The sequence below is a fragment of the Bubalus kerabau genome, chromosome 15 (genome assembly GCF_029407905.1).
Source record: "Bubalus kerabau isolate K-KA32 ecotype Philippines breed swamp buffalo chromosome 15, PCC_UOA_SB_1v2, whole genome shotgun sequence".
Taxonomy (NCBI): domain Eukaryota; kingdom Metazoa; phylum Chordata; class Mammalia; order Artiodactyla; family Bovidae; genus Bubalus; species Bubalus kerabau.
Window position 1 is genome coordinate 34695177 of NC_073638.1, and position 26500 is coordinate 34721676.

General features: G+C 50.0%; 1 protein-coding gene across 1 annotated transcript in view; it reads left to right on the plus strand.

Moving 5' to 3' along the window:
• The window catches only part of SERGEF (secretion regulating guanine nucleotide exchange factor), a 246203-nt gene extending 225511 nt beyond the window's left edge, over window positions 1-20692 (plus strand). The window contains exon 11 of the mRNA XM_055548452.1: window positions 20335-20692. Within this exon, the coding sequence (XP_055404427.1) occupies window positions 20335-20681 (347 nt within the window). The 3' untranslated portion in view covers window positions 20682-20692. The remainder of the gene's footprint in view (window positions 1-20334) is intronic.
• The last annotated feature ends 5808 nt before the right edge of the window (window positions 20693-26500 follow it).

Genomic DNA, 26500 nt, shown 5'->3' on the forward strand with positions numbered 1-26500 from the left:
TTTCCCAATGCAAATGAGAAATTTGAGCCCCAGGGAGAGAAAGTAATTTGCTCAAGATCACACAGCTAGTAAGTAGCAGAGCTATGACTTCAAACTAAGACTTGGGATAAAGAAAGCAAAAGGCATCTAATAAATATTGGTAAATGAATGATTGAATATTTGACTCCCCTTCTAGGGAAGGCACTGGAAATCATCTGGTCCAGTGATTTTCAAACTGTGCTCTGGGAAAACCTAGGATTCCTTGGAGCCAGTTGAGGGTACCGGGAGGCTGTGTTGGCTCTGAGCCACTCACCCCTGCTCCAGCCAGAGTAGCTTCAGTGTTATCTTTTACCCACTGGGAGGCTGAAAACATCTTAACTAATCTGACTTCTCCACCAGTGGCTCTCAAACTCTGGTGTGTATCACAGCCTCCACGGGAGCCTCTGACAGTTGGTCTGAGGTGGGTGCCAGGACTCTGACTGTTTACAAGTGCAGATGGTCATCAGGCCATGCTTTGAGAAACAGTGGCCTGCTTCTTGGAGTTGAGGAAAGTCAGATCCAAGGAGAAGCGGGGTGTTCCCTTGGGCCGTACAGCCCCGTGGGAGCAGAGGCCCCTGTGGGGACTGTAACCCCCGGTTCGGCATCCGCTGCCCTTCCCCCCGCACCCCAGTGCAGCTCAGCCAGAAAATAAATGACACAGCAGAGAGTAACAGAATGGTTTCCGTGGCAACGCTTCACGATTTGTGCCCATCAGGACACCTCAGACAAACACCCATCTGAACCCTCGGGGAGAACTTGTGTGAGATCTAATCTACTTGTTCCACGCAGGGAGTCTGGCAGAAAGGAGGAAGGAGGAAGGATGGATGGTGTGCTTCTGTCATGTGCCCCCGTCCTGGGGGATTCTCCCAAGCTTACCCACGGCTGGCAGCAAGATAGAGCAGACCAGGGAGGGGTAGGATGGATTCTGGGCAAGAGGCATGGGGCTTTCCCATCAGTGGATGGAGAGATGTGGATGGGAGCGAGCGCCATCTAGGCACATATCCTGTGATGGACTCTCTGCTGGGCATGTTACCTGTTCATTCAAAAAAAAAAAGTAAAAGAAAGATGATTGTCCTTATTTACAGACGAAGAAACTGAAGCTCAGACACACATAGTAGGTGACAGAGGCAAGACCAAGTCCAAGTCTGGCAGGCTCCAGAGCCAGTGAGCAACAATTGCTTTCAGAGTCTCTGGTCAGTGAGGGAGGACTTGGATGTCTACTCCGCAGCTGGCCTCTCCTTGTCTCAGGAAGGGGAGGGTCGGCCTGCAGGCAGCTGGGTGAGTCCTGGTGCTCCTGCAAAGAGCTGAGATGGACTGTGCCAGGCTGTGGTGCTCCTAGAGCTGGAGATGGAGTCTGCCCAGTCTTTAGCTGTAGTGTTTCCCTGCCCGCACAGTGGGGGCCCCAGTGCCCTTCAAACTGCAGGTGCCTTCGACATGGGCTTCCCCAACTGCCCCTCTATACATACCCACTGCAGATCCTTTGGATTGATGGTCCCTGTGGATGGCCTGCCCAGCTCTCAGAGTTGGCTTCTCCTCAAGGAAATGAGTTCCTCCTGGGGCAAGTGACACCCATTCATTCCTAGAATGAATTCCTAGATGTTCACTGAGCATCTTTTATGTACCTGTCACTGTTCTAAGTGCTGGGGATGCTGCAGTTGAACAAAATGAAATTTTTGCTCTCTTGAAGTTGTCCATTCCAGTGGGAAGACAGGTATATGGTGGGGATGAGGGGGCGGTGACATACTAGGGGGCTCATTTAGTTTTTCCTCAAAATGCTGTAGGCCTGCCAATGCAGAAGGTGTAAGAGATGTGGGTTCAATTCCTGGGTCAGAAAGATCCCCTGGAGGAGGAAATGGCAACCCACTCCAGCACTCTTGCCTGAAGAATCCCATGGACAGAGGAGCCTGGCAGGCTATGGTTGGTCCATAGGGTCGCAAAGAGTTGGACATAACTGAAGCGACTTAGCACACACGCACACATGACGTAATAGGAAGGAAAACGGCAGTGTGAGGGGTGAAAGCGTTGTTGAATGGTCAGAGAACGCCCTCTGAGAAGGTGACATTTGAACTAAGAGCCAAGTGAAAGGAGGGAGAGGAAGAACCTTGTGGATATCTAAGAAGGAATGTTCCAGACACAGGAACCGCCAGTGTGAACGCTAATGCAGGAAGCATGCCTGTGCAGTCGGAGGAATAGCAAGGAGGCCAATGAGGCTGGAGAGGAGTGAGGACCAGAGTGGCGGCAGTGGGCACGAGGGAGGGACCTGCGGACCAGACGGTGTGCAACCTTAGAGGCCAAGAGCCAGACTTCTGGTTTTCTTCTGAGCCAGGGTGCCTGTGGGGAGAAGGCAATGGCACCCTACTCCAATACTCTTGCCTGGAAAATCCCATGGACAGAGGAGCCTGGTGGGCCGCAGTCCATGGGGTCGCTAAGAGTCAGACAAGACTCAGCCACTTCATTTTCACTTTTCACTTTCATGCATTGGAGAAGGAAATGGCAACCCACTCCAGTGTTCTTGCCTGGAGAATCCCAGGGACGGGGGAGCCTCGTGGGCTGCCGTCCATGTGGTTGCACAGAGTCGGACACGACTGAAGCGACTTAGCAGCAGCAGCAGCAGGGCGCCTGTGGGGCACTAGCACTCTGCGCCTGGCTTCAGCCTTAGAGCCTCCACTCCTGTTATCTGAGAGGGGAGTCTGTCACCTGGGACTGAGTCCACAGGAGGCTGAGTAGCCCCTTCTGGGGATGTGAACACAGCCTGGGACTCGCCAGTCCTCCCTGGATGCGGTTGTGTTTCTTCTCAGGGCCAGGGAGCTGCCTGCCCCGAGGCCTTCACTTCTGGGTGGCCCCACGCTCCCTGGGAGTCAGAAGGCATCCCAAGGAGAGTTTGGCAGCAGGGCTGCAGCATTCCCGTGCCAGCCCTGCATCCTCTGGGAATGCTGCTTCTGCTGACTCCTGGCCCTGGGAGAACCCCAGGCCTGTGCACCCCAGCCCAGCAGCCTGGCCGCTCACAGACTTGAGCGAAGAATGCCGCTTCCCATGGGACCAGTGGGAGAACTTGGGCTGGTGGGTTATAATTATCCAAAGTGGTAATTTTGTTTCCAATGTAATGTGTTTTTTATGAAGTAGGGACGTTCACAGAAGAAATCTATATATTAGCCCATGTAGCATGCATACATCTCAGTCGTGCGCTTCATTCAGAAAGCTGGAATTTAGAGTGATAAAGGCACCATCTGGGCCCCATCGCATCATAAACTTACCTGGTAGCTCCTGCCTTTAGTTATTCCCACATCTCATAGCCCCTGCCTTTTGTTATTCCCATGGTTTCCCACTTCTCACTCAGGTCACTCATTCATTTCTTTAAAGTCCTTCCATCTTAAAATGTCCAAAGCAGAACTCCGGACATGCTCCCCACGCTGACCACTCCCCACAGGCTGCGTCACCTTAATAAGCTACTCTTTGCCCGTCGTTCAGGGAGTCCCTCTTGATCCCTTCTTTCACTCTTCCCCTGTGAAATTCCATCAGCAGGTCCTACACACCCTGCTTCCGAAATAGATTGTGAGTCCGTCTGCTCCTCTGTCCCCACTGCTGCCGGCCCTCTCCGAGCACCACTGGTCCTGCCCAGCTTGATCCCCAGCGCTGCAGCAGCCTCCTGACCCGTCTCCCTCCTTGTTTGCCCGTCACCAAGCGGCCCTTTCAGATGTGAGTCAGAGCTGATCACCCCCTTCTTAAACCCTCCAGTGGCTTCTCAGCCCACCTGCCACACACTCCGGCCCTCTCCCCCGCCTCCACATGGCCCTGCCTCCCCGTCACTCAGAGGCCTGCCTCTCCCCTGGCTCTCCTCCCCGGACCCCACCGGCCTCCTGCCTGTTCCTGGAACCAGCAAAACTCCCTCTGGCTTTGGGCCTTTCCTGGAAACCCCTTCCTCCAGGTGATTGTATGGCTGGCTCCTCCTCATCTTTCAGGCCATAGCTCAGAGGCCACCTTATTGGAAAGACTTCTTACAACCTGTCCTTCTAATTCTATCACTCTATTTTGGTTTCTGCATAACTCATGTCACCTGCCACGTGCTGAAGAGTTGCCTGTCTGCTTGCCTGTTGGGCCCCTGTTGGAACGTAAGCCCTTTGAGTACCGGAACCTTGGGCCTTGTTCTCTGCAATGCCCCTCCCTCTAGAACTGAGCTTGAACCTTATGGACACTCTATAACTCTTCATCCACTCACCCATTCATTCATCTCTGGTAGATAAAACCAGAGGGAAATAAGTGGAGCTCAGGATTTTAGGACAATTAAATAATAATGGTGGATAGCTGTCTATACATTTGTTCAAACCCATAGAATATACATGGCAACCCACTCCAGTATTCCTGCCTGGAGAATCCCATAGATAAAAGAGCCTGGTGGGCTACAGTCCATAGGGTCACAAAGAGTTGGACATGACTGAAGCAACTTTAGCACACATAGAATGTACAGCAGCAAGAGTGACCCCTAAATGTACACGGTGGGCTTTGGGTCATAATGATGTGTCCGTGTAGCTTTGTTGACTGTGACGAATGTATTGCTCAAGTAGGGAATGTAGACAGTGGGGAGGCTGTGAGTGTGGGGGCAGGGAACCGTATACTTTCTTCCAATTTTTCTGTGAACCTAAAACTGCTCTAAAAAATAATATTTTTTTAAAAAGGAAAAAAGTTTACTAATGTAAATTGAAAGTATTAATCCCTTAGTTGTTTCCTATATTGTACTACAATTTTTTTTAATGTTATGAAATTCAAGAAAATTGTACCATCTGGAATAAAAAGAGATCGATAAGAGACAGACCCTATTCCCAAGGGAGTGTGGTCCCTTTGAAGAACTGACCGCTGCCTTTCTGGGTGTACCCTCTCCGGGGCACCCAGCTCCCGGCGCTGTCAGCGTGGGAGGAGCACCCCACCTGTGTGGGAGCCTGGTCGTTGTGGACCAAACGGATCAGGCTGAACCAGGCACAGCTCCCCACCCAGAGTGGACACTCAGTAGGTATTTATGAAGTGACTGGAAAGCATAAGGAGAATTCCTGGTCAGGTTTGTGTCCTCCAGTGGCTTCTCAATGGACTCTAGTGCCCGAACCTCCGAACCTGCGTGTGGTTCCTTCTGGACCTGCTGCTGGATTCAAGAACAGACCTTCTTCCTCCCACCCCCGCTAATGCACTAGTGCCCTGGCTCCTCTTCTGAACCCTGGGGTTCCCAAACAGGTGTGGGGAGCACAGTGTCAGGAGGCTCTGCTGTGGCCAGGCTCCGGGCCTCAGTGCTGCACTGTGCCCCTCTGCTGGTGCCCCTCAGAAGTGGCTGTGTTCACTTAGGAAAGTGATATTTGATGGAGACATCTTGAAATTCCCAGTCAGGTCCGAACACCAGCACCGAGGCCAGTGTTTGGACATCACAGTACAGCAGCTCCTGCGGAAACAGTTTTGGGGTGGAAGTGGGCTGTGGGGAGAGTCAGCCGACTTGGACTCCAGCACAGCTATTGTGGCCTCAGGCTGCACGGATGCAGGCAGCCCCTGGGAACCAAGTGTGCATCTAGATAGAGCCCTCGGCCAGCTCTGGGGACCAAACTTCTAGGAGGGATGATGACAACTTGGGACGTACCAAGAGGAGGGGCTGTGGAACAGGCCACTAGGTTATCTGAATTCAGTTCAGTTCAGTTGCTCAGTCGTGTCTGACTCTTTGCGACCCCATGGACTACAGCACGCCAGGCCTCCCTGTCCATCACCAACTCCCGGAGTTGACTCAAACTCATGTCCATTGAGTCGGTGATGCCATTCAACCATCTCATCCTCTGTCGTCCCCTTCTCCCGCATTCAGTCTTTCCCTATTACCTGCAGTGGAGAAGTCTGGAGGACAGGATGTGCAAACACCGAAAGGGATTAAACCCCACAGGCACCATTCTGTGGCCTTACCACTCCATCTCCAGGGCAGACCCCTGCTGGCAGCACCAGACTCCACTCTGGGCCTCCTCACTCACAGCCTCGCCCTCCCAGGGTGTGCTGCTCTGGGACCTCTCCCAGCCTGTTTCTTCTTCCATAGAGTGTAATCAAAATACCTCCTTCCCAGGCTGGCTGTTTAGTGAGTGGGTCGCGCAGAGCCCTTGGCTGCACTCGGGGTCCTGGCAGGCCCTCGAGAGGGCAAGCTGTCTTTTCTGTTCCTTCTCCCAGTGCAGCCAAGAAGCCCAGAAAGCCTGCAGTTCTGACAGAGAACACAGAATTCAGAAAGGCAGTCTGTGGGGAGGAGTTCGGTTGTTTATAAAACAGGCTAACACGTTTCCACCTCGTAAGTTCTAAATCCATCGCTCCTAGCTCCCTAGATCTAAGAATAGTCACCCAGTGGGGCCAACGTGCCGCAGCACGCTCTCTCTGCAGGTGACCCAGGCCGCCACGGCAGCCGCAGCACCTCCTTACCCCTGGGTGTGTGTTGGGAGGTAGGGTGCATACAGCTGGCCTCCGTCTCTCTCAGCCTGGCTGTTTCTGAACCTTCTCAGAGTCAGCTTTCCCTCCCTTCCCACCCCTTCCTCACTGGGCTGTTGTCACCATCAAATGTGGCGCCTGCAGAGATGCAGAGGGGGACATAGCAGTAGAAGGCATGCAGGTGGGGACCTTTGGTGGAATACTGCCCTACTCTGGGCCTGCTTCCTCTTATGTAAAGGGAGACAGATCAACAGGGAAAACTGGACAACATTTTAAGCGATCAGATTCTAAGAGAGGTGCTAGAACAGCCTTAGCCTTGCAGCCTCAGATTGAAACCACTGAGGGCAAACCCCATCCATTCAACCCATTTTTATTTATCATCTGAACCAAGGCCATTCCTCTGTCAGGTCCGAGGAAGCCAGCCTCAGGCCCAGGGCATGTGTCCCCCTCCTCGGCTCTTCTACTTCCACCTTCCTCCTCTCTCTTTCTTTCTCTCATTCACATCCAAACCCACCCACACCACCACGCAAGTTCTCCAGACTTAGAAGGACTTCTGCTCTGTCTCATCTCAGACTCTGCCCACCATAAGGAATGCCGTCACCAGCTGGAGGCTCAGAACCTCTGGCACAGGCGACCTGCCCTCTCCAGGGCAGTCCTTACAGTGTTCTTCCTGATGGTAAGCGGAAATCGGCCTGCGTGCGGCGTCTCCTCCCCACGTCTGTGGGCTCTTTTAGCCTCTGGGAAAGATCCGACAGCTCCTTGCTCTTGCCAGCCATTCATCCATTCGAGTGTCCGTTCATTCAAACAACAGGTATGAGTGCTAGTGTCCTGTGAGTGTTGTTTCAGGTGCGGAAATGGCAGCAAACAGAGAGTCCTGCTCTCGGAGGGCTTGTATTCTGGCCAGGAGAGAGATTGTAAACAGCAAGTTAAAAACACAAAGGAAAATAAAGCAAGTGAGGAGACAGGAGATGGGGAGGGGTGTAGACGGCTATTCCATACAGAGTTGTCAGGGAAGGCCTCTCAGATAATGTGTGTGCATGTGTGCTCACTCAGTCATGTCTGATTCTTTGTGACTCTATGGACCGTAGCCCACCAGGCTCCTCTGTCCCTGAGATTCTCCAGGCAAGAATACTGGAGTGGGTTGCCATGCCCCACTCCAGGGAATCTTCCCAACCCTGGGATCAAACCCACATCTCTTATATCTCCTGCGTTGGTAGGCAGGTTCTTTATCACTAGCACCACCTGGGAAGCCCAGATAAGGTGACATTTGAACAAATACTTGACAACATGAGGGAGTGAACCTGTGGACATCAGGGCAAGAGCGTTCCAGACAGCGAGGACAGCAAAGGCCCAGAGGCCAGTGCTGTTTGAGGAACAAGAAGGGAGTCAGTCATTGTAGCTGTGGTGATGTCAGCAAGGTGGAACTTGATAGAAGCTGAGGTCCAGGAAGAAGCTGGACACCAGCTGTTATTTATCTGAGTCAATGAAGAGGCAATGGAGGATCTGAGCAGAGCAGTGCCATGCTGACTTCCTGCCAGGTTTGAACAGCCTCACTCAGTTTTTGTGTAGAGAATACAATAGGGGCAGCAGAGAGAGCAGTTAGGACACCCTTGCAGGAGCACCCGTGCAGAGTGATTGGCTGGTGAGATCCCGGATGTCCTTTAAACATTACCTTCCTAAATCCTTCATCGTTCCTACCTGGTGGACAGCCACAACCTCCTCTCTGGTCCCCTCGCCTTCAGTCCCAAACCCCATCTCTTCCTCTCACCCCGTTCTCAGTGCTGTCATGGATCCTTGTCTGGAAAGGACCCCAGACCAGTCAGCTTCTACTTAGCAACTTGGGCTGCAGTCACAAAAGCATCTCCAGAGTAACTCTATGGGCCAGCAGGCCCTCCCCCCTCCTGATTTTGGAAGCCTGCTTCCTCCTGCTGCCTCAGATCCTGCCTGGAGGGCATCAGTGGCCCCAGAGAGGGACAGGTGGACTCATTATCAGACATGTCCTGCACTGAGCGTGCCTCTTCCCTCAGACTGGCCTGGTGGGACCGTTGTCCTTGCAGCCACTCTCTAGGCTGTTCTGGTGGAGGAGCAGCCCCTCTCTGGGCACTGTGGCCATGGCTCTCTGTTCTTGAGGCCAGTGGCCAGGAGGTGGCTCTGGCCACAGATAGGGAGATGAAGATAAGGATCCAGGCACAGGACTGGCGTTGATGGCACTAGATCTCAGTGTTAGGTGTGTGCTCCAGCTCTGCTGCTCTCCAGACAGAGCAGGGGGCCCAGAAAGACTGTGGGCAGGGGAATGGCCCAGATGTATCCACTTTCACTCAGTAGCTCCATCCTGAGTTGCCCATACTGCCTGAGGGCTGGTTGACAAGTGTGACCCGCTCCCCAGGCCTGGCTCTCACCCCAGCTCACAGACCAGTGAGACAGTTCCAAATAGAAACACCTCTAGATCCAGGAGGAGTGTGGTGTGTGTGCTTAGAGAGCTCTGGGCACCTTAAGAACTCAGCAGAAGTGAGATTAACAGCCTTCCAACAGCGCAGGAGGACCCAGCCCTACACTGGGCCAAAATATACTCCTGCAGCCAAAAAGATGCCAGCAAGATCAGTGAAGGTCGCTCCAAGTAGGCAAATCTCAGTGAGTACCTTCTACTTAAGATGGGTGAACTCTTATTCATCCTTCAAAACCCAGCTCAAAATTAATTCCTGGAACTTTCAGTGACACCTGCCTCGTGTCCACAACAGAGCATATAATTCTCCCCTCTATGCTACCTCTGTCCCTTAGAAATACTGTTGCTTTTTTTTATCATCATCCTATATTATTGGTTTTTAAAATATATGAACACACAACAGAGAAAATATCAGTCATCCTTCCCCCGTGTCTCCCTCTCTTCCTCAGAGACTGTGTGTTCTCAGTTTGGGATGCATTCTTCAGAATCTATACATACAGAAATATATAGTGGCTTTGCATAAATTAAGTCATAATCCCTCTATATTGTTCTGTATCCTATCTTCTCTTAAAAATATCCGAGATATTGTCCCATGTCATGCCACAGAGTGCTACCTCATTATTTTAAATAGCTGTGTATTATTCAAGACATAAAATTATTCAATATTATTCATAATATTATTCAGTATTACTTGATATTATTCATAATATTATTCAATTATAAATAATTAATAATATCAATATTACTTGATATTAATAATATTCAATTATTAAAATAATTCATAATATTATTCAATATTACTCAATATACTTGACCCATATATGGTTCAAATGGTAGGGTCAAATCATAGTTTCTTTGCATATTCCTTTGTTGATGGGTATTTTGAGGTTTCCCTTAAAATCTTTCACAGTTACGAACAATACCACAGTAGACACTGTCATGCCAGCCCCCTTGTACATGCCATTGGTCCCTATAATTGTCTTTCCCCATGGCGGCACCAGAGAAGGAAATGGCATCCCACTCCAGGATTCTTGCCTAGAGACTCCTGTGGCCAGAGGAGCCTGCTGGGCTGCTACCCATGGGGTCGCACAGAGCCGGACACGACTGACGTGACTTAGCAGCAGCAGCATGGTGGTACTAGTGGTAAAGAACCTGCCTGTCAATGCAGGAGACGTAAGAGACTCAGGTTCAATCCTGAGCCAGAAAGATTCCCTGGAGAAGGAAATGGCAACCCTCTGCAGTATTCTTGCCTGGAGAATTCCATGGACAGGGGATCCTCAAAGGCTATAGTCCATGGAGTCACACACAGTCAGACGCGACGGAAGCGGCTGAGCACGCACGCACATGGTTGTATACCCTAATGGCCTGGGAGCTCCAGGGCAGAAACTGAATTTTCCTCTTCAAGGTCTTGTGTCCAGTACAGGTGTCCACACAATGAAATAAATGGACTCATCTGAGCAGAATCATGACTGTGTGAAAGATCTGGGTGAACTCAGGGAGTAGTGGCAAGCCTGTGGGGCTGGAACAGAGGAAAGAGTGCTGATGCAGCCAGGAGGGACAGGCTGCCGTCAGAGTCAGTTAAGAGGTCCCTTGTAGATGGTGGGGAGACAGGAAATTGTCCACAAGAGGACCTAGTCCACACTGTGTTTCAGCCTGACTTCCCCCACCCAGAAACCAGCTGTTGTAATTGTCCAGGCAAGAGAGACTCTGGCCCTGAATCTCATCTTTCTGTCCTGAGGTTGCCACCTGGACCCCAAACACATCAGGAAGCCTGAATTCCTTGCTCACAGCAGGACCTAGGGACCATCAGTTACGGCCCAAATGGTGAGATACCCATGAACTTGGGCGACTGGACACTCAGACATTTCTCTGAAACTTGCCCGGCCCTGAGGCCAGCTCCATGCACACTGACATCTACCACCTTCCTGAATCCAGAGCTTTCCTCTCTGTGATGTGCTCAGACCTCACCCCTCCTGTCTCTCTCTCTCTGTCTGTCTCTGTCTCTGCCTGGTGTTGCAGAAGAGCAGCTCTGCCTGAGGCCCAAGGTCCATGTGTGGCCTCTGAGAGTCAGCAGACAAGGTGAACCATTGGTGGCACCGTCTCTCCCTCCTCTTCCCCCATCCCCAAGATGTGGTGGGGTGGGTGGTGGCAGAAGGAAGCAGGGTCTTCTGCAGCTGCCGCGGCCTCATCCCCAGTGCTCATGAGGGCTCGGGGAGGATCCTGCTCTTCTATAGGGTGCTCCTCCTCTCACCTGCTACAGCTCTTGCCTCCCATCACTGACCTTGTCCCTGTCCAGTTGGGCCATGACTTTGAACCTTTCTTCATTGCCTGAGGAGCAGGGCTGTTGCTAGAGAGGATGACATATTGACAGAAGAGATTCTGGAGTCCTGCTGCCTGGGTTGGAATTCAGGTCCACTTCTCACCAGGTGTGTTAGGTTGTATCTCACAGGCTTGCTGTGGGGATTCAGTGAATTAATACACATAAAGTGTTTATCACAGGGCCTGGCATACACTAAGTATTCAGTGACTTTATTATCATTTCAGAACTACTGAAGGACCCTGAGACTCAGGAGTCCTGGATTCTAGTCCTGGCTAGAATGGCCATGTGACCATGGGCAAGTTCTTTTACCTCTCTGAGCTTAGTTACCTCATCTATAAAATGGAGGCAAGAACACGTCAGAGGGTTGCTGTGAGAATTAAGGTAACATTTATATGAAACTGAGAAACACCATCCCTAGGTTGTAGCCCTCATCTTCATGGTCAGAGGAGGCAGCTAGAGCTCCAGCCATCATATCCACATTTCCAGTGACAGGATGGAGGAAGGGACAAAGAAGAAAGGGGCAAGGGGCACATGCCACCTGTCTTTGAAGAAGAGTTCTATAAACTAATACAGAACATTTCAGCTTGCTTCAAAAAACTAAGATCATGGCATCCAGTCCCATCACTTCATGGCAAATAGATGGGAAGAAGTGGAAACAGTGGCAGATTTTATTCTCTTGGGCTCCCAAATCACTTTGAATAGTAACTGCAAATTAAACAATGACTGCAAATAAAATTAAAAAATACTTGCTCCTTGAGAGGAAAGCTATGACCAACCTAGACAGCATTTTAGAAAGCAGAGGCATCACTTTGCCAACAAAGGTCTATATCAACAATGCTATGGTTTTTCCAGTAGTCATGTACGGATGTGAGAGTTGGACCATAAAGAAGGCTGAGCACCAACAAATTAATGCTTTGGTGCTGGAGAAGACTCTTGAGAGTGCCTTGGACAGTAAGGAGATCAAACCAGTCAGTCCTAAAGGAAATCAACCCTGAATATTCATTGGAAGCTGAAGCTCCAATACTGATGCTGAAGCTGAAGCTCCAATACTTTGGTCACCTGATGTGAAGAACTGACTCCATAGAAGAGACCCTGATGCTGGGAAAGATTGAGGGCAGGAGGAGAAGGGGACAACAGAGGGTGAGATGGTTGGATGGCATCACTGACTCAATGGACATGAGTTGAGCAAACTCCAGGAGATAGTAAAGGACAGGGAAGCCATGGTGTCGCAAAGAGTTGGACGCGGCTTAGCAACTGAACAATGAACAACTCACTGGCCACGCTCCACTGTACAAGAAGTTGGGAAATGTAGCCTCCATTCTGTGGTTCAGGGACAACCAAGGGTTTCTGCCACACATGCTCAGGTGCTTGCCTCTTCTAGGCAAGTACGCTCCCACAGAAAAGCTGCCCCCTTCCCAGTGCTGGGCTGCAGTCCCAGCACCATAAGGCCCTGTGAGGACCCAGGTTGCCAAGAAGCTCAGGCAGGTGCCACAGACCTGAACAGATTGAGGTGCTGTGTCCAACCTGTGCCAGGGACCGTCCCACCCCAAGATTCTGCTGCCTGCAGGGCTTTTAGGCTAATGCAAGTGTGGTGAGCCCTAAGCTTTGTCACTTGTCACAGCCTGAATCAGCTCCACTGAGCCCTGCAGGCAGGGCACTGAACTCTAGAGGTTGAGGAATCCTGTATCTATGAGCTCTCTACCCAAGGCTCGGAGCTTCCCCGGGGACTCAGTGGTAAAGAATCCACCTGGAATGCAGGAGTTGCAGGGGTTCGATCCCTGGGTTGGGAAGATCCCCAGGAGGAGGGCATGGCAACCCACTCCAGTATTCTTGCCTGGAGAATCCCATGGACAGAGGAGCCTGACAGGCTATGGTTGGTCCATAGGGTCACAAAGAGTTGGACACGACTGAAGCGATTGAGACCTAAGGCTCAGACAGGTGTCCCAGGTCTAGAGGAGCAGCTCTGGGTCAATCAGGTGGGATCTCAGTGTCCTCGAGAGCCTGGTGAGTGCCAGACACACTGCAGAGATCCCTGTGTAACTCCAGGAATCATCATGAATGCACTTGTTTTGAAAACTGGGTGTCCCGTATGCCAGTTAGCTTAGGAGGAGACTTGTCATGGGCTCCCACCTCTACATGAGAACAGTAGCACCTTGCTGAGTCCAGAGGGCCCTCCCATCTTCACTGTGCCCCTGAATAGGTGGCCGTCGGTGAGGGTGGGAGGCGGATGTGTGTGTGAAACATCTTCTAAAATGCTGGAGGAGCTCAGAACTTAAACACGTCTTGGGTGAGCCCTTCTATTACAGGGCAGCCCATCTTTCACTCTCCAAGTTCAGCAGCCTGCTCTTTTTCTACAGGAGGTTTCTTTGCAGTGTTGGGGAACCCCTGACTTGTCATTCCACCCTCAGCGCCCCATCTGTGGGGAGGGTTTCCCACCCGCATGGCCTTCCTTGCCTTTCCTCCTTCTCATGTGGGTGTGAGCTGTCAGCATGTGTCAGGCAGGGTACCAGGGCATTAATGTGCATCAGCACATGTGGGCCTCCTCCTAGGAGCCCCGTGAGGGAGGTGGGGACAGACGTGCCGTTGTCACACGGCTGTGTGGTGATGTGAGAACCAGGGCAAGCGTAGCATAGTCCACAGTCATCCATAGTATGTGTTATATATGTACCAGGGGCTGCTGGGTTCCAAGCCACGGGCCAGATCTAATTCATGGCCTGTTTTGTATGGCCTCGCAAGCTAAGAATGATTTTTAAAGTCTTGTAATAAAGAATAAGAATATGCAACAGAGACCGTATGAGACTGTTGAACCTGAAGTATTTCCTGTCTGCCTTTACGGAATAAATTCGGCAAGCTCTGATATAGAATGTGGAGAGTTTGGCATAGATTCTGGAGCCACACCTCCTGGGTTCTAGAGCCTCAGTTTCATAATCTCTAAAATGAGAATAATCTTTGAAGCATGACTGCCCTACAGGATTGTTGGAATAAAGTGAGATAAAGAATATAAAGCACCTAGCCTCACACCAGCCTCTTTGGGAGGGCTGGAAGAAGCTATATCTGAGCCTGTGCCAGGCTTCTCAACCCAGTGGGCTACCCCAGCCCTGCGCGTGGCTTCCTCAGAGCGTTTCCTTTGGCAGGAGGAGAGGGGCCTGCCAGCTGCCCATTGTGCCATGTCCTGCTGCTAGGTCAGCGCTGCCTTCCTCCCACCCCCATTCCTGCTGACCGTCAGCTGGTGCCACTCACCAGGGCCGGGCGCGAAGCCCGCAGCAGGTGCCGAATGAAGCCCGCAGGTCCCAAGCCTGTCCCACTGTCCACCTTGTGCCTCAGATCGGCCTGGCTGAAGCGCCTGCTGAACTGCAGGACTTGTGGCCTGGGGCTCATCCTCTCTGTGTGCATTTCCTCACTCACGGGCCAAACAGGCAGACATCTGTGTTTCCCCAAGCCCAGGCTTTTGGCTAATGACTACCTCCCTCCCAGGGAAAAGGAAGGAGAAGGGTAATCCCAGGCCAGCCAGGCTCCCTCTGTGAAAGAGTGATCCACAAAACAGATTTTTCAGTGGCTAATGAGTGAAATGTAAAGATAATTACAAACTCAGATCATTGAAAAAAAAAAAAAAAGTATTTTCTGATCTGGACGGGGATGGGCTTCCAATTCTTACAGCAATGGAAGAAATGATTAGATAAAAGAGCAAGAAATTGTGCTATGTAGAACCACAAAATTTATGTTTTACATCAAAACACCCAAAGCAAAATTTTAAATAAAACTGAGGAAAAATTATTTATGCCACATATGCACAGAATTAATACTCTTAAAATAATCTTAGGAAGGCTCTTGAGAACAATAATGGCAAGCATTTATTTAGTGCAGTAGTGCCCCTCAGCCACAATTTTGCTTTCTGTGGTTTCAGTTACCCACTGTCAACCATGGTCAGTCAATATTAAATGGAAAATTCCAGCAGTAAACAACTCCCAAATTTTGAATTACATGCCATTCCGAGTAGTGTAATGAAAACTTGCTCTGTCCTGCTCCATCCTGCCCAGGATGTAAATCAGCCCTTTATCCAGCCCATCCATGCAGTACATGCTACATGCCCATTATTATAGGAAGAACCAGTACAGGATTTGGTACCATCCATGGTTTCAGGCATTCACTGAGGGTCTTGAAAAGTGTCCCCTGCACATAAGGGCGGACTGCGATACTATGTATTTTATATATATACTTATTCATTTAATCCTTGTAAATGAATCAGTTCAGTTCAGTTGCTCAGTCGTGTCTGACTCTTTGCAACCCCGTGAACCACAGCACACCAGGCCTCCCTGTCCATCACCAACTCCCGGAGTTCACTCAGACTCACGTCCATTGAGTCAGTGATGCCATCCAGCCATCTCATCCTCTGTCGTCCCCTTCTCCTCCTGCCCCCAATCCCTCCCAGCATCAGGGTCTTTTCCAATGAGTCAACTCTTCACATGAGGTGGCCAAAGTACTGGAGTTTCAGCTTCAGCATCATTCCTTCCAAAGAAATCCCAGGGCTGATCTCCTTCAGAATGGACTGGTTGGATCTCCTTGCAGTCCAAGGGACTCTCAAGAGTCTTCTCCAACACCACAGTTCAAAAGCATCAATTCTTCGGCGCTCAGCTTTCTTCACAGTCCAACTCTCACATCCATACATGACCAAAGGAAAAAACCATAGCCTTGACTAGACGGACCTTTGTTGGCAAAGTAATGTCTCTGCTTTTTAATATGCTATCTAGGGTGGTCATAACTTTCCTTCCAAGGAATAAGCGTCTTTTAATTTCATGGGTGCAATCACCATCTGCAGTGATTTCGGAGCCCCAAAAAACAAAGTCTGACAAGAGTTCCAGAAAAACATCTATTTCTGCTGTATTGACTATGCCGAAGCCTTTGACTGTATGGATCACTATAAACTGTGGAAAATTCTGAAAGAGATGGGAATACCAGACCATCTGACCTGTCTTTTGAGAAACCTGTATGCAGATCAGGAAGCAACAGTTAGAACTGGACATGGAATAACAGACTGGTTCCAAATAGGAAAAGGAGTACGTCAAGGCTGTATATTGTCACCCTGCTTATTTAACTTATATGCAGAGTACATCATGAGAAACACTGGGCTGGAAGAAGCACAAGCTGGAATCAAGACTGCTGGGAGAAATATCAATAACCTCAGATATGCAGATGATACCACCCTTATGGCAGAAAGTGAAGTGAAGTGCATTCGCTCAGTCATGTCCAACTCTTTGCGACCCCATGGACTGTAGCCTATCAGGCTCCTCCACCCATGGGATTTTCCAGGCAAGAGTGCTGGATTGGATTGCTATTTCCTTCTCCAGGGGATCTTCCTGACCCAGCAATCAAACCTGGGTCTCTCACATTGCAGGCAGATGCTTTACTGTCTGAGCCACCAGGGAAGCCCTGGCAGAAAGTGAAGAGGAACTAAAAAGCCTCCTGATGAAAGTGAAAGAAGAGAGTAAAAAGGTTGGCTTAAAGCTCAGTATTCAGAAAACTAAGATCATGGCATCTGGTCCCATCACTTCATGGCAAATAGATGGGTAAACAGTGGAAACAGTGTAAATGAATAAGTATGTATAAACTTTATTAAAAAGATACTATTATTATCCCCATTTAACAGATGAGGAGACTGAGGCTCAGAGAAGCTAAGTAACTTGCCCAGGGTCACAGGTAATAAATGGAGGAGTTGGGATTTTGAACCTAGGCCATCTGGCTTTTGGGTCTGAACACTTAAACTTTTCTGTGCAAAACAGGGAAAACCTGTAAAGCAGACAGTACACAAAAGAGGAAATACAGATATCTGAGAAAAATAAGAATTATTTTTCAGTTTCAGTGGGAATGAGAAAAGTACAATAAAAATAATGATAATAAAAAAAATAATAATCTTTGCCTTCAAATTAGAAAGGATTTTTAAATATTATAATAATGAATAACCACTGACAATACTGGAGTGCTATAGAGATTCGCACAGATTGCTGTAGTTATATTCGAGTGGCCTTTGTGAAAAGTATTCTGGCAGTACTCAAAGCGATACTCAGGAATCTCAAAAATGTCCACGCCATTTGACCAGAAATTCCCATTCTAAGAATCTTAATTTGAGAAAATAATTAGAAATGTAGGCAAAGATTCATGCACAAAACATGTTCATAGACATGTTATACAAAATAATGAAAAATTAGAAACAACCTGATAATAAAATGCAGGTTAAGGAAACTATTTAATCTCCGTAATGGGCATAACTAGGCAGTCATTTTAAATAATCTTTATAACAAAAGACACCATAAACAAAGTGAAGAGACACCACAGGCTTCTGGGAGAAGACACGATGCTTATAACAAAGGATTATGTAAACAAAAGAATACACAAGGAACACTTACAAATTAGGAAGAAAGAAAAAGCAAGCAACCAATAACAGGCAAAGAATGAAAGAATGTAAACACACAATACATAGGAGAAGCAATTTAGGGGTAGTATACAGAGATGCTTCATCTCACTAGTAGTCAAAATTGCAAAATAATTACATGTATTTCATAAGAATCGAAAGAATGTAACGGCAAAGATAGAAGGAAACAAGTTCATACCCACTGCTGATGGGACTATAAATGACGAGGCTGCAGCCGCGGTGAAGAGCGGTCTGGCCGTACCTGCGTGTGTGTTCAGTCCTGTCTGACTCTTTGTCACCCCCACGGACTGTAGCCCACCAGGTTCCTCTGTCTATGGGATTATCCTGACAAGAATACTGTAGTGGGTTGCCATTTCCTCCTCCAGGGGATCTTCCCGACCCAAGGATCAAGCCCATGTCTCCAGTGGCTCCTGCATTGGCAGGTGGATACTTTACCACTGAGCCACCTGGGAAGCCCTTGGCCATACCTGGTAAATGTAAACGTGTGATTCCACCACACTCACACTTCTAGGGATCAGTGTGCACAAACACCAATTTGTATAAGGACACGTGTTCCACACTGCAGTGCTGTTTATAGTAGCAACAACAGTAATAGGATTGTTGTAAATTATATCTTGTGTAATAAAATAGCAGCAATGATCATCATTAAAGAACTGTCCATCAGAAGGGAAATGGGTGCAGCAATGATCATCATTAAAGAACTGTCCATCAGAAGGGAAATGGGTGAGTAAAATATGATTTATGCGTAATAAAATACTATGCACAGTTGAAATAAATGAATTAAATCTGTAACTATCAGCTCAGATAGATTTCAAAAACAATGGTATAAAGAGCAAGTTACAACAAAAGATATATTTGAGTGACACTACTTGTGTAAATCTTTAAAACAAACTAAAAATATGACATAGTATTTAAGGACACATATATGCAGAAAAATATAAAACAAGCATGCAGGCAATGTACACCAACTTCAAATAGTGGTTACTTCCTGGAAGGAGGGCCAAGGATGAGAGGTGGGTCTTAAATGGTATCTTTATAATTGATTTATTTTTTTTAAAGGTTGAAACAAATATGGTAAAATGTTAACTTATGTTCTAAATCTGATTGGGGAACATGTCTTTCTGTTAAATTATTTGTACTTTTCTGCATAGAGTGTTTTCAAAATTTCAAACAATTTATTTTAATTTACTTTTTGAATAATCTGTAATTCTATGGAGAAATGTTTATGTTATTAAGGCAGGAAAGCAAGATGATATGTACACAAATATTTACAGGTTTCACAAATTGAAGATTTGAAAGAGAGATTAAAAATATTCGTAGCGGGAATATTCACTGGCGGTCCAGTGGTTAAGATGCAGGAGGCATGGGTCAATTCCTGGTCGGGGAGTTAAGATCCCACATGCTGTGTTGTGGAGCCAAAAAAAGTAAAATAAAATAGTTAAAATATTCGTTGTAGTGGGCAAGATTCTAGGAGTCTGCTTTTCTTTACACCTATCCATATTTTTCTTTACACACCCCCCTCGCTTTTACCACGAAGATGTATTACTTTTATATCCAGAAAAAAAAAATTTTTTTTTAACAACCACAGAAAAATGTGAGCGAGTTTAGTTAGACTCCAGGAAAGGGTCCAAAACCTAGGAAGAGGTGCTGTGATGGGGTGGGAGCCTCATGGGCTGTCAGAGAGACATGCGCTCAAATGCTGGCTCAGAGATTGGCTGTAGGAGTCTGAGTTCTTTAATTGTTGATCAATTCAGTGAACCTTGTTGAGCCACAACTGAGATAGGGCCGTGAACAGAACATTCGTGTTCCTCCCTCACTGTAGGGCAGACAGTCTTGTGAGGAGTGGAGAATAAACCCATCACCACCCAGACCATCTTTCCCCACAGGGAAAAGTACAAGGGCAATGACAGGAATCCAGGGTGACTGGGTGCTGGGGAATCCGGCCTCTGAGCATGATCTAAACAGAATCTGAAGGATGAGGGGGATGTAAAGCCCAGCAAAGCCGGGACTTGGAGAGAAAGGTCAGCCCCACAGGGCATGTTTTAGGAGCTGAAGGAAGCAGGGGTTCTGGCATGCAATGGGGTGGGGGAGAGTGTGAAAGGGGAGCCCCGCAGGCTGGTCCAGAGCCAGACCACTCTGCCTCACTGGCCAGAAAAGGGCTTTAAGGGCGGTGGTAAGTCAGTGAAGGGTTGAAGCGGGGGAGTGACCTGGTTAGATCTGCCGTTGTCAGAGATTATCCTGATGCTCCTTGAAGATCAGAGTGGACGGTGAGCAGCCTGGTTAGTTGGCTGTTGAAGTGACCCAGATGAGGGAAAATGGGGTTGGGATCAGGAGAGATGGAGGGATGGGGAAGGATTGGAGAGACTTTCAGAGGCAGAATTGGCAGGTCTAGGAGTGTGTGTGTGTGTGTGTGTGTGTGAGAAAGAGGTGCCTGTAGGGGGAGGGAAAGGGAGGGGCCACGGGGGAGAGCCAGGTTTGAGGCAGGAAGGTGGCGGGTGGGTGGGAGTGAAGTAAAGCAGCCTCGGGGAGCAGGGGAGGAAGCCGGGAGGGCGGGCAGGCCTCCAGGCGTGGCTGAGCTTTGGTTTCCTCAGGTGTAACCTGGGGTCCTCGGGGGTACCGCACCCCCAGGGGGAGTGTTTTGGGCCTGTTCCCCAGGACCACAGCTACAACAGTCGTTTCTCTCTCTCCCTGTCTCAGGTGGTGTGTGTCACTCCTGGGGCTGGAACGAGCATGGCATGTGCGGGGACGGCACCGAAGCTGATGTCTGGGCCCCGAAGCCCGTGCCGGGCCTGCGTTCCTCCTTGGGACTCCATGTGGGCTGCGGGGCTGGCCACTCCCTGGCCCTTTGCCAGCTGCCAGCCCTCCCTGCCTTGGGCCAGCACCCCAGGGTCACCAGTCCTTCCCCAGATGCCGCCGAGGAAGCCAGATCTCAAGAAGCTATGGAGCAAGAAAGAAACCAGAAGGAAAGGCATGCAGAAACTTCTCCCCAAGCCCAATCTGACAGGTTCAGAAATGGGGGGCTTGTGGCAGAGACCCTTGAATAAAGTGACCTTACCCACCTAACGTGTCCCTGGAGAATTGCTTTGCCAGGTTGCAGCAATCCTGAGAGGGATTCAGGAGGCACTGTGGGTGGATCTACAAGACCAAGATTGATGGGTGGCTGCCTGCCTGGTGTCTGGGCTCTAGAAACAGACATCATTTCTACCCAGTGCATGAGAAGTCTTTACCCAAGGACACAGGAAGCAGCAGGAAGTCTCCAGCCTGTCCCTGACTGGTGGGGACAGAAAGTCCAGCTCTGGGGTTTCATTCTCGGCATCCAGAGCATGCAGTCTGCTGGTTCAAGGTACCCTGGTTCCATGTACTCTGATCCGCTGACTGAATACTTGGACAGGATGGAGTTCTTCCCTTGGTGACTGGGACCAAGGGAGAGGGCTCTGGAGTGGGAGTGGAGGAAGTGTAGATGAGTAAGTGGAGGAAGAGACAAGACTTCTGGAAAGACCAGGCCAAAGAGACCCCTGGGACAGACAAGGGAATCTTCAGAACCAATGAAACTCCCAAGGTCAATGTCTTCCTCTGAACCAGGCAGGACTCTGCAGCCAGTCTGTGTGACTGTAGTTGCCAAGCTGTATTTCTGGGTGAGGGACCGGCACCCCGTGGGAGGCGGGGTGGGGGGGAACTTAAGGGAAAGCAGCATCAAGAACCCTAAGCCCTGAGCTCTGCCCCCCAGGCCCTCGGCTTCTGCAGGAAGGGGGCCTTCAGGTGAAGTAGGGACCAGGCCGGGCCGCAGGCCTCAGGCTCCCCTGGTGGCAGCTATGGCTCTGGGGGCCATGGCACCTTTTCCTCTGCCGTGACTGCCGGCAGGCCCTTGGCCAGAGGCCTCAGAAAGTGGCTTTCCCTGGGGGGCAGTATCACCAACCAGCCAGCCAGGGCTGTGGCGCATTGCACAGCGCCTCCTTCCGACTCAGGAGAGCATTTGAATCCGCGAATTGCTAGGCTCCAAAGGCTTGAGACTATTACAAAAGCCCAGAACATCACGACTGGAGGACCTGTAACCTAGTGGCCTCTAAACTTGTATTCCAGACCCTGGCAGTCTCCTGAGACTGAGAGCAACCTCCTGACAGTGGCCACTGGGTGGGCTGTGGGTAAAGGAAAGCCAACTACACAGAGGTCTGCCCCCGCCCCCCGCCAACCTTATTCACAGCAGCATCATTTTAACCTGGCTTCACATAAGATTCACTTGACAAGGGGTCCTTGAAAAAGTTTTAAAACCACTGATCTTATGCAGCATTTTTGTTGTTCCTGTGGGAAAAGAGAGACCCCAAAAGGGGAAGGGACCATCTTAAGGTCACACAGCTCACTCCTGGCCCAGGGTCCTAATTGGGAGGTGACCCATCCAGTGCTTTGAGCCAGACAAGGGGTACAGACAAGGAGTGGCCCTGAGATCATCAGGGAGTTTGATTCAGGAGAGTGGGGATGAGGGCAATCCTGAGCTCCTCAGGCCTGCACCTAGAGACCACCCATGGCCAGTGGCTGACCTTGAACACCAGTGCATGGAGTCCACATCACTGCACTGGCCAGCAAAGCCTTTGGTCCTCCCACATCCCAGGACCAGTAGAGGCCAGTACAACCTCTGAGCACTTCCAGAGTGGAAGGAAGGACTTGTCTGGACACTCTGAGCTGGTCTTGCCAAGGTGACCAAGCCTTCTGAGATGGAGCGATCAGATGGCCCAGAGATGACCCAAACTGGAGCAAGTCCACCATTACTGGCCGCCACCTGCTGTCCTACAGGCTGAATGGTCTGCATCAGAGGGCAGCCCCACACGGGTGAGTCCTCAGGCCCGTACCTTCTAGACAGGGTTTCCATGCCTGAGGAGCCCACATGCGGTCTGTCTTGCAGCACAGCCGTGTGGAGCTCCCCCTACCTCTTCTGGCACCTGCTGGAAGAAATCTGAACCCCGAAGCCTCTGCTTCTGAGCCCTCATGCTCCTGCCAAGGCTTCCTTGTGGGCACAAGATCGTGGGGCTCCTTCCCAGCTTGAGTCAGGGTAAGGTGGTGGATTGGCTCAGGGTAAGGTGGTGGATTGGCCTTAAGCCTCAGAACCTGAGCCAGACTCTTCTTAGAAGCCTGTGGAGCCCAGCTGATCCACTCATGCCAGAATGAATGGCTCTTGGCAGTAGACAACACCTCGGACCCTTCAGTCCCCTCTAGTGACAGTGGTGGACAGGCCTCTCCACGTCAGCTCACTGGCTGGATCAGCGCAGCGCCGGAAAGCCCCAGGGCTTTCAGTGGGGTGAGGGGCTGTTGGCAGTGTCTCCCAGACTTTTTTTCTGCATCCTCTGAACCCTGTTGGTTATTCACAGACTTGTAGATGCCCAAGCCCTTCATTCCTACTAGATCTCGAGCTCTTCATGAGCAAGGGACCAGGTCTTGGTTGATTCCGGAACCCTTCACCAAGGACGGGCCCTGGGACAGAGGACGTGCCCAATGGGTAATAATGAACGAGCTGGTCAGTACACACTTAGGGTTACCACAGGGTGGAGAGGCTGAACGCGTGAGCTCTAAGATCCCCTCACCCCCACCCACCCTCTGCTTTTATCTCTAACAAATATTTGTTAACTATGCTGTGGATAGCCAATCATTTGACAGTGATTAGCTAATGAGCCATAGGAGCCAGCTTGAGAAAATGGCCACTTATCTCTAAGAATGATTTTTTTTCTGCTAGACTAAGCTGATTGGCCTTCCCCCCTCCCCCCACCATGCTGCCCTATGGGAATGAGGGAAGGAAGAAAGAGAGGGGAGTGAGATCCCCTGTGTGCTCATAGGTCTTAGGTCTGAGGCTCCTGGAACGACTGTTGAAGGGCAGCCACACACCAGGTTTTCGGGGGATGTTTACAACCTAACCTGCCACACAGGCTCCCCTCACAGGCACTCCAGCTCCCCTTGACACCCCACCACCTTCAGTCCCAGTGGGTTATCAGGTCAAAATTTGATGAGGCTGTGCTTGAGAATGGTGAACCCAGGCCAGGGGCTCAGAGTAAAGCCTCCACCTGCATCCACCACTTCTGAGTGAAGTGACTTAGTGATAAATTGAAATTGGAGGGTAGTTGAGTCAGAAAGTGGAATGGGGGTTCCAGGTCCTAAGGGGCAGTGTCCGAATTCCCCAGCGACCAGAGCGCAGAGAGGTGAGAGTTGGGAGAGGAGATCCAGAGGGTCTTGCCAGCCAATTTAAGGAACTCTGGCTTCATTCTCAGGACAACAGGTTTTTAAGCAGGAAATCGAGATAGTCAAATATTTTTATGTGCATGGAAAGCTCAGGGCAGCAGGTAAATGGCCCCTCTGTCACACCCATGGCCTGAGGACCCTGGTATTCAGGACCAATAACTCCGGTGTTCCAATCAACTCCACCTCCAGCCCCAGGAAGTCCTCAATGAGGACTTGAGATGGCTTCACCTAAGCTCTGGAGTCAGACCACCTGGGTTAAAAACTTAGCTTCATCATTCATCAGCTGTGTGGCTTTGAACCAGTGACTTTATCTCTCTGTGCCTCTTCTCTTGCCTCTATAATGGGCATGTTGAATTATTGTGGGTCATCATCAGACAGCTTGTCTCAGGTGTCCTGCACATGACAGATGCTCAGTGTATGTTAATCCCTGTTCCCCATCAGCTCCCGTGTCCCTGAAAACCCCTATTCCAAATGGCCTCGTGTCAAGTCCCACCTGAGTCCACGAGAGGCACTTCTCCCAGGATGGACCCCAGGTCGAGGGAACTCTGGTCTCCCTGCAGTCGCTGACACTGCTTGGCTTCTCTGTCCTGATGCTTATGAATGGCCGTTACTCAGGTGGTGTGGATCAGGCAGCTCTGTGGCCGCGTGACCCCTGGGCAGAGGTCTTGCCACTCACTGCTGCACGCATCACCCCCTATTCATTGGTTCCTGGACTGCACAGGGAGCTCAGAAGTTGAGGTAAGTGCTCAGAGGGGATGAGAAACTGTTGGGTGAGAATTCAACACCCACCTTCAGACTTCTACCCACCCATATGATCGTTGACTTGGCCATACTGGCAGGGATGGAGGGAATGGAAATCTGGGAGGAACTGACCTCCACTTGTGTGTGGCCCTGGTCAGAGCACTCCCCTCTGGGCCTCAGTTCCTCATCTGTAAAGTGTTCAGAGGTGGCCTGCCATGTCCATTAGCGACTTTACCACCTGAGATTCTCTAATGGATAGGAAAAGAATTGGAACGCCAATCACCACCCCACCCCCGACCAAAACCAAATGAAATACCCAAGCAAATCAAGACCAAGTGAGCAACTCAAGCAAATCAAGATCCTAGGAGAGGCCTGCACCCCTTCCAAGATGCCACCAGGCTGAGTGAGGGGTATGCAATGGGGTGGCTGCCGGACAGCGCCCAGCAAGGGTACAGCTAGGTGGGGCACCCAGACCCATCAGACCCCTGCCTCTGGCTCCATCAGATTCAAGAATGGCCCTAGGAGGGAGGTGACCACGGTCTGCATGAAGGGCAGTGGCGGGGGCAGGGGTTAGGAACTCCACATAACCAGATTCAAGGGTCATGAATACGGCAGGATCCATAGAGACATTTCCATGTTGGTGAACCCCCCGAGGATGGGCCCGTCTTAGGTCAAGGCCTTTTTTGTTGATTCCTCCTGAGCTCTCCCCCCACCCCCAACCAACAGGATCTGGGGAGGGGCAGGGTGAGGTGGGCAGAGCGGTCCTGGCTTTCTCCCAGTGATAGGACAGCCTGCACCTTGGATGGGTCCCTGAGACCAGAAGAGCCAGGGCTCAGGCTCACCCCACCCCAGCCCAGCTGCAGAAGGCCCGACCAGGGGCCCAGAACCAAATTGCGACACTGCTGGAGGCAATAAAAACCCAAATTCATGCTTTATGTCCAAAGTCAGCTTTTTATTATCGAGAGCCAGGGCCCAGGGAGGGGAGGGTGCTGAACTAAAGCAGCATTGCTCTCTTTCCAGGAATGTTGCGAGCTGCAGTGAGAGCTTGAGATGTTGCATTTTTTTTTTTTCAACTCAAGCATGTGTTTTTCAAAAATATCATCCTTCCCCACCCCCCACCCCACCACTAATTTTAGAATCAGACCAAAGCCAAGCTACTGTCCTCTGTTTCTGTTGGGAAAATACTATATTTATTCGAGATGCAGAAGTACGTCTCTGCAAACCTCCGATTGCTTCAGGAAAACAAATCTGCTTTAGACTATACAGAAACCATGATACAAAATTTATTTCATGCTAGAATCGCTTTGCATAACATTGGGCATGCAGTTTTTTTTTTGTTTTTGTTAAACTCTGAAGTACTAAATTGCATACAATGCCGGGTTGTGCCTTGATAAAGGTGGAGGAGGACTGGCCCTCCCACAGTCCTGATCTTTTTTGGTGCTCTGAAAGAACACCTGAAAAATCCATACGGTGTTGATTATCTACTATGAACAATTTGTTATGAAAGTTGGTCACACTGAATCTACACACTGCTAAGATGATCGAATCAACCTAGACTAGCCGCTGTCAGGGATCTTGGGGAGACGTCCGCTGGGTCACAAGCATGCCAAACAGAGGGAAGAAGGCGGCAGTGCGTTTCCACAATTCTATTTGGAGCAAAGTTTTCAGTTTCCATGTGATGAACTATGAAGGTGAGGTCAATATGACCAATGACTGACCGACTGCCCTTTTGGGAACCTTTACTCTCGAATCTCCGTGTACAAAAGGGAAGCAATCCATTACTCATCCCCACTCCATCCCCCAGCCCGCTCATTCCCCTCCCCACCCAAAAAAAACGTACAGGTTTCTACCGAACGCCTTTACAGTTTGGCTCCAACAACATGTATAAAAGGAAAGAGCT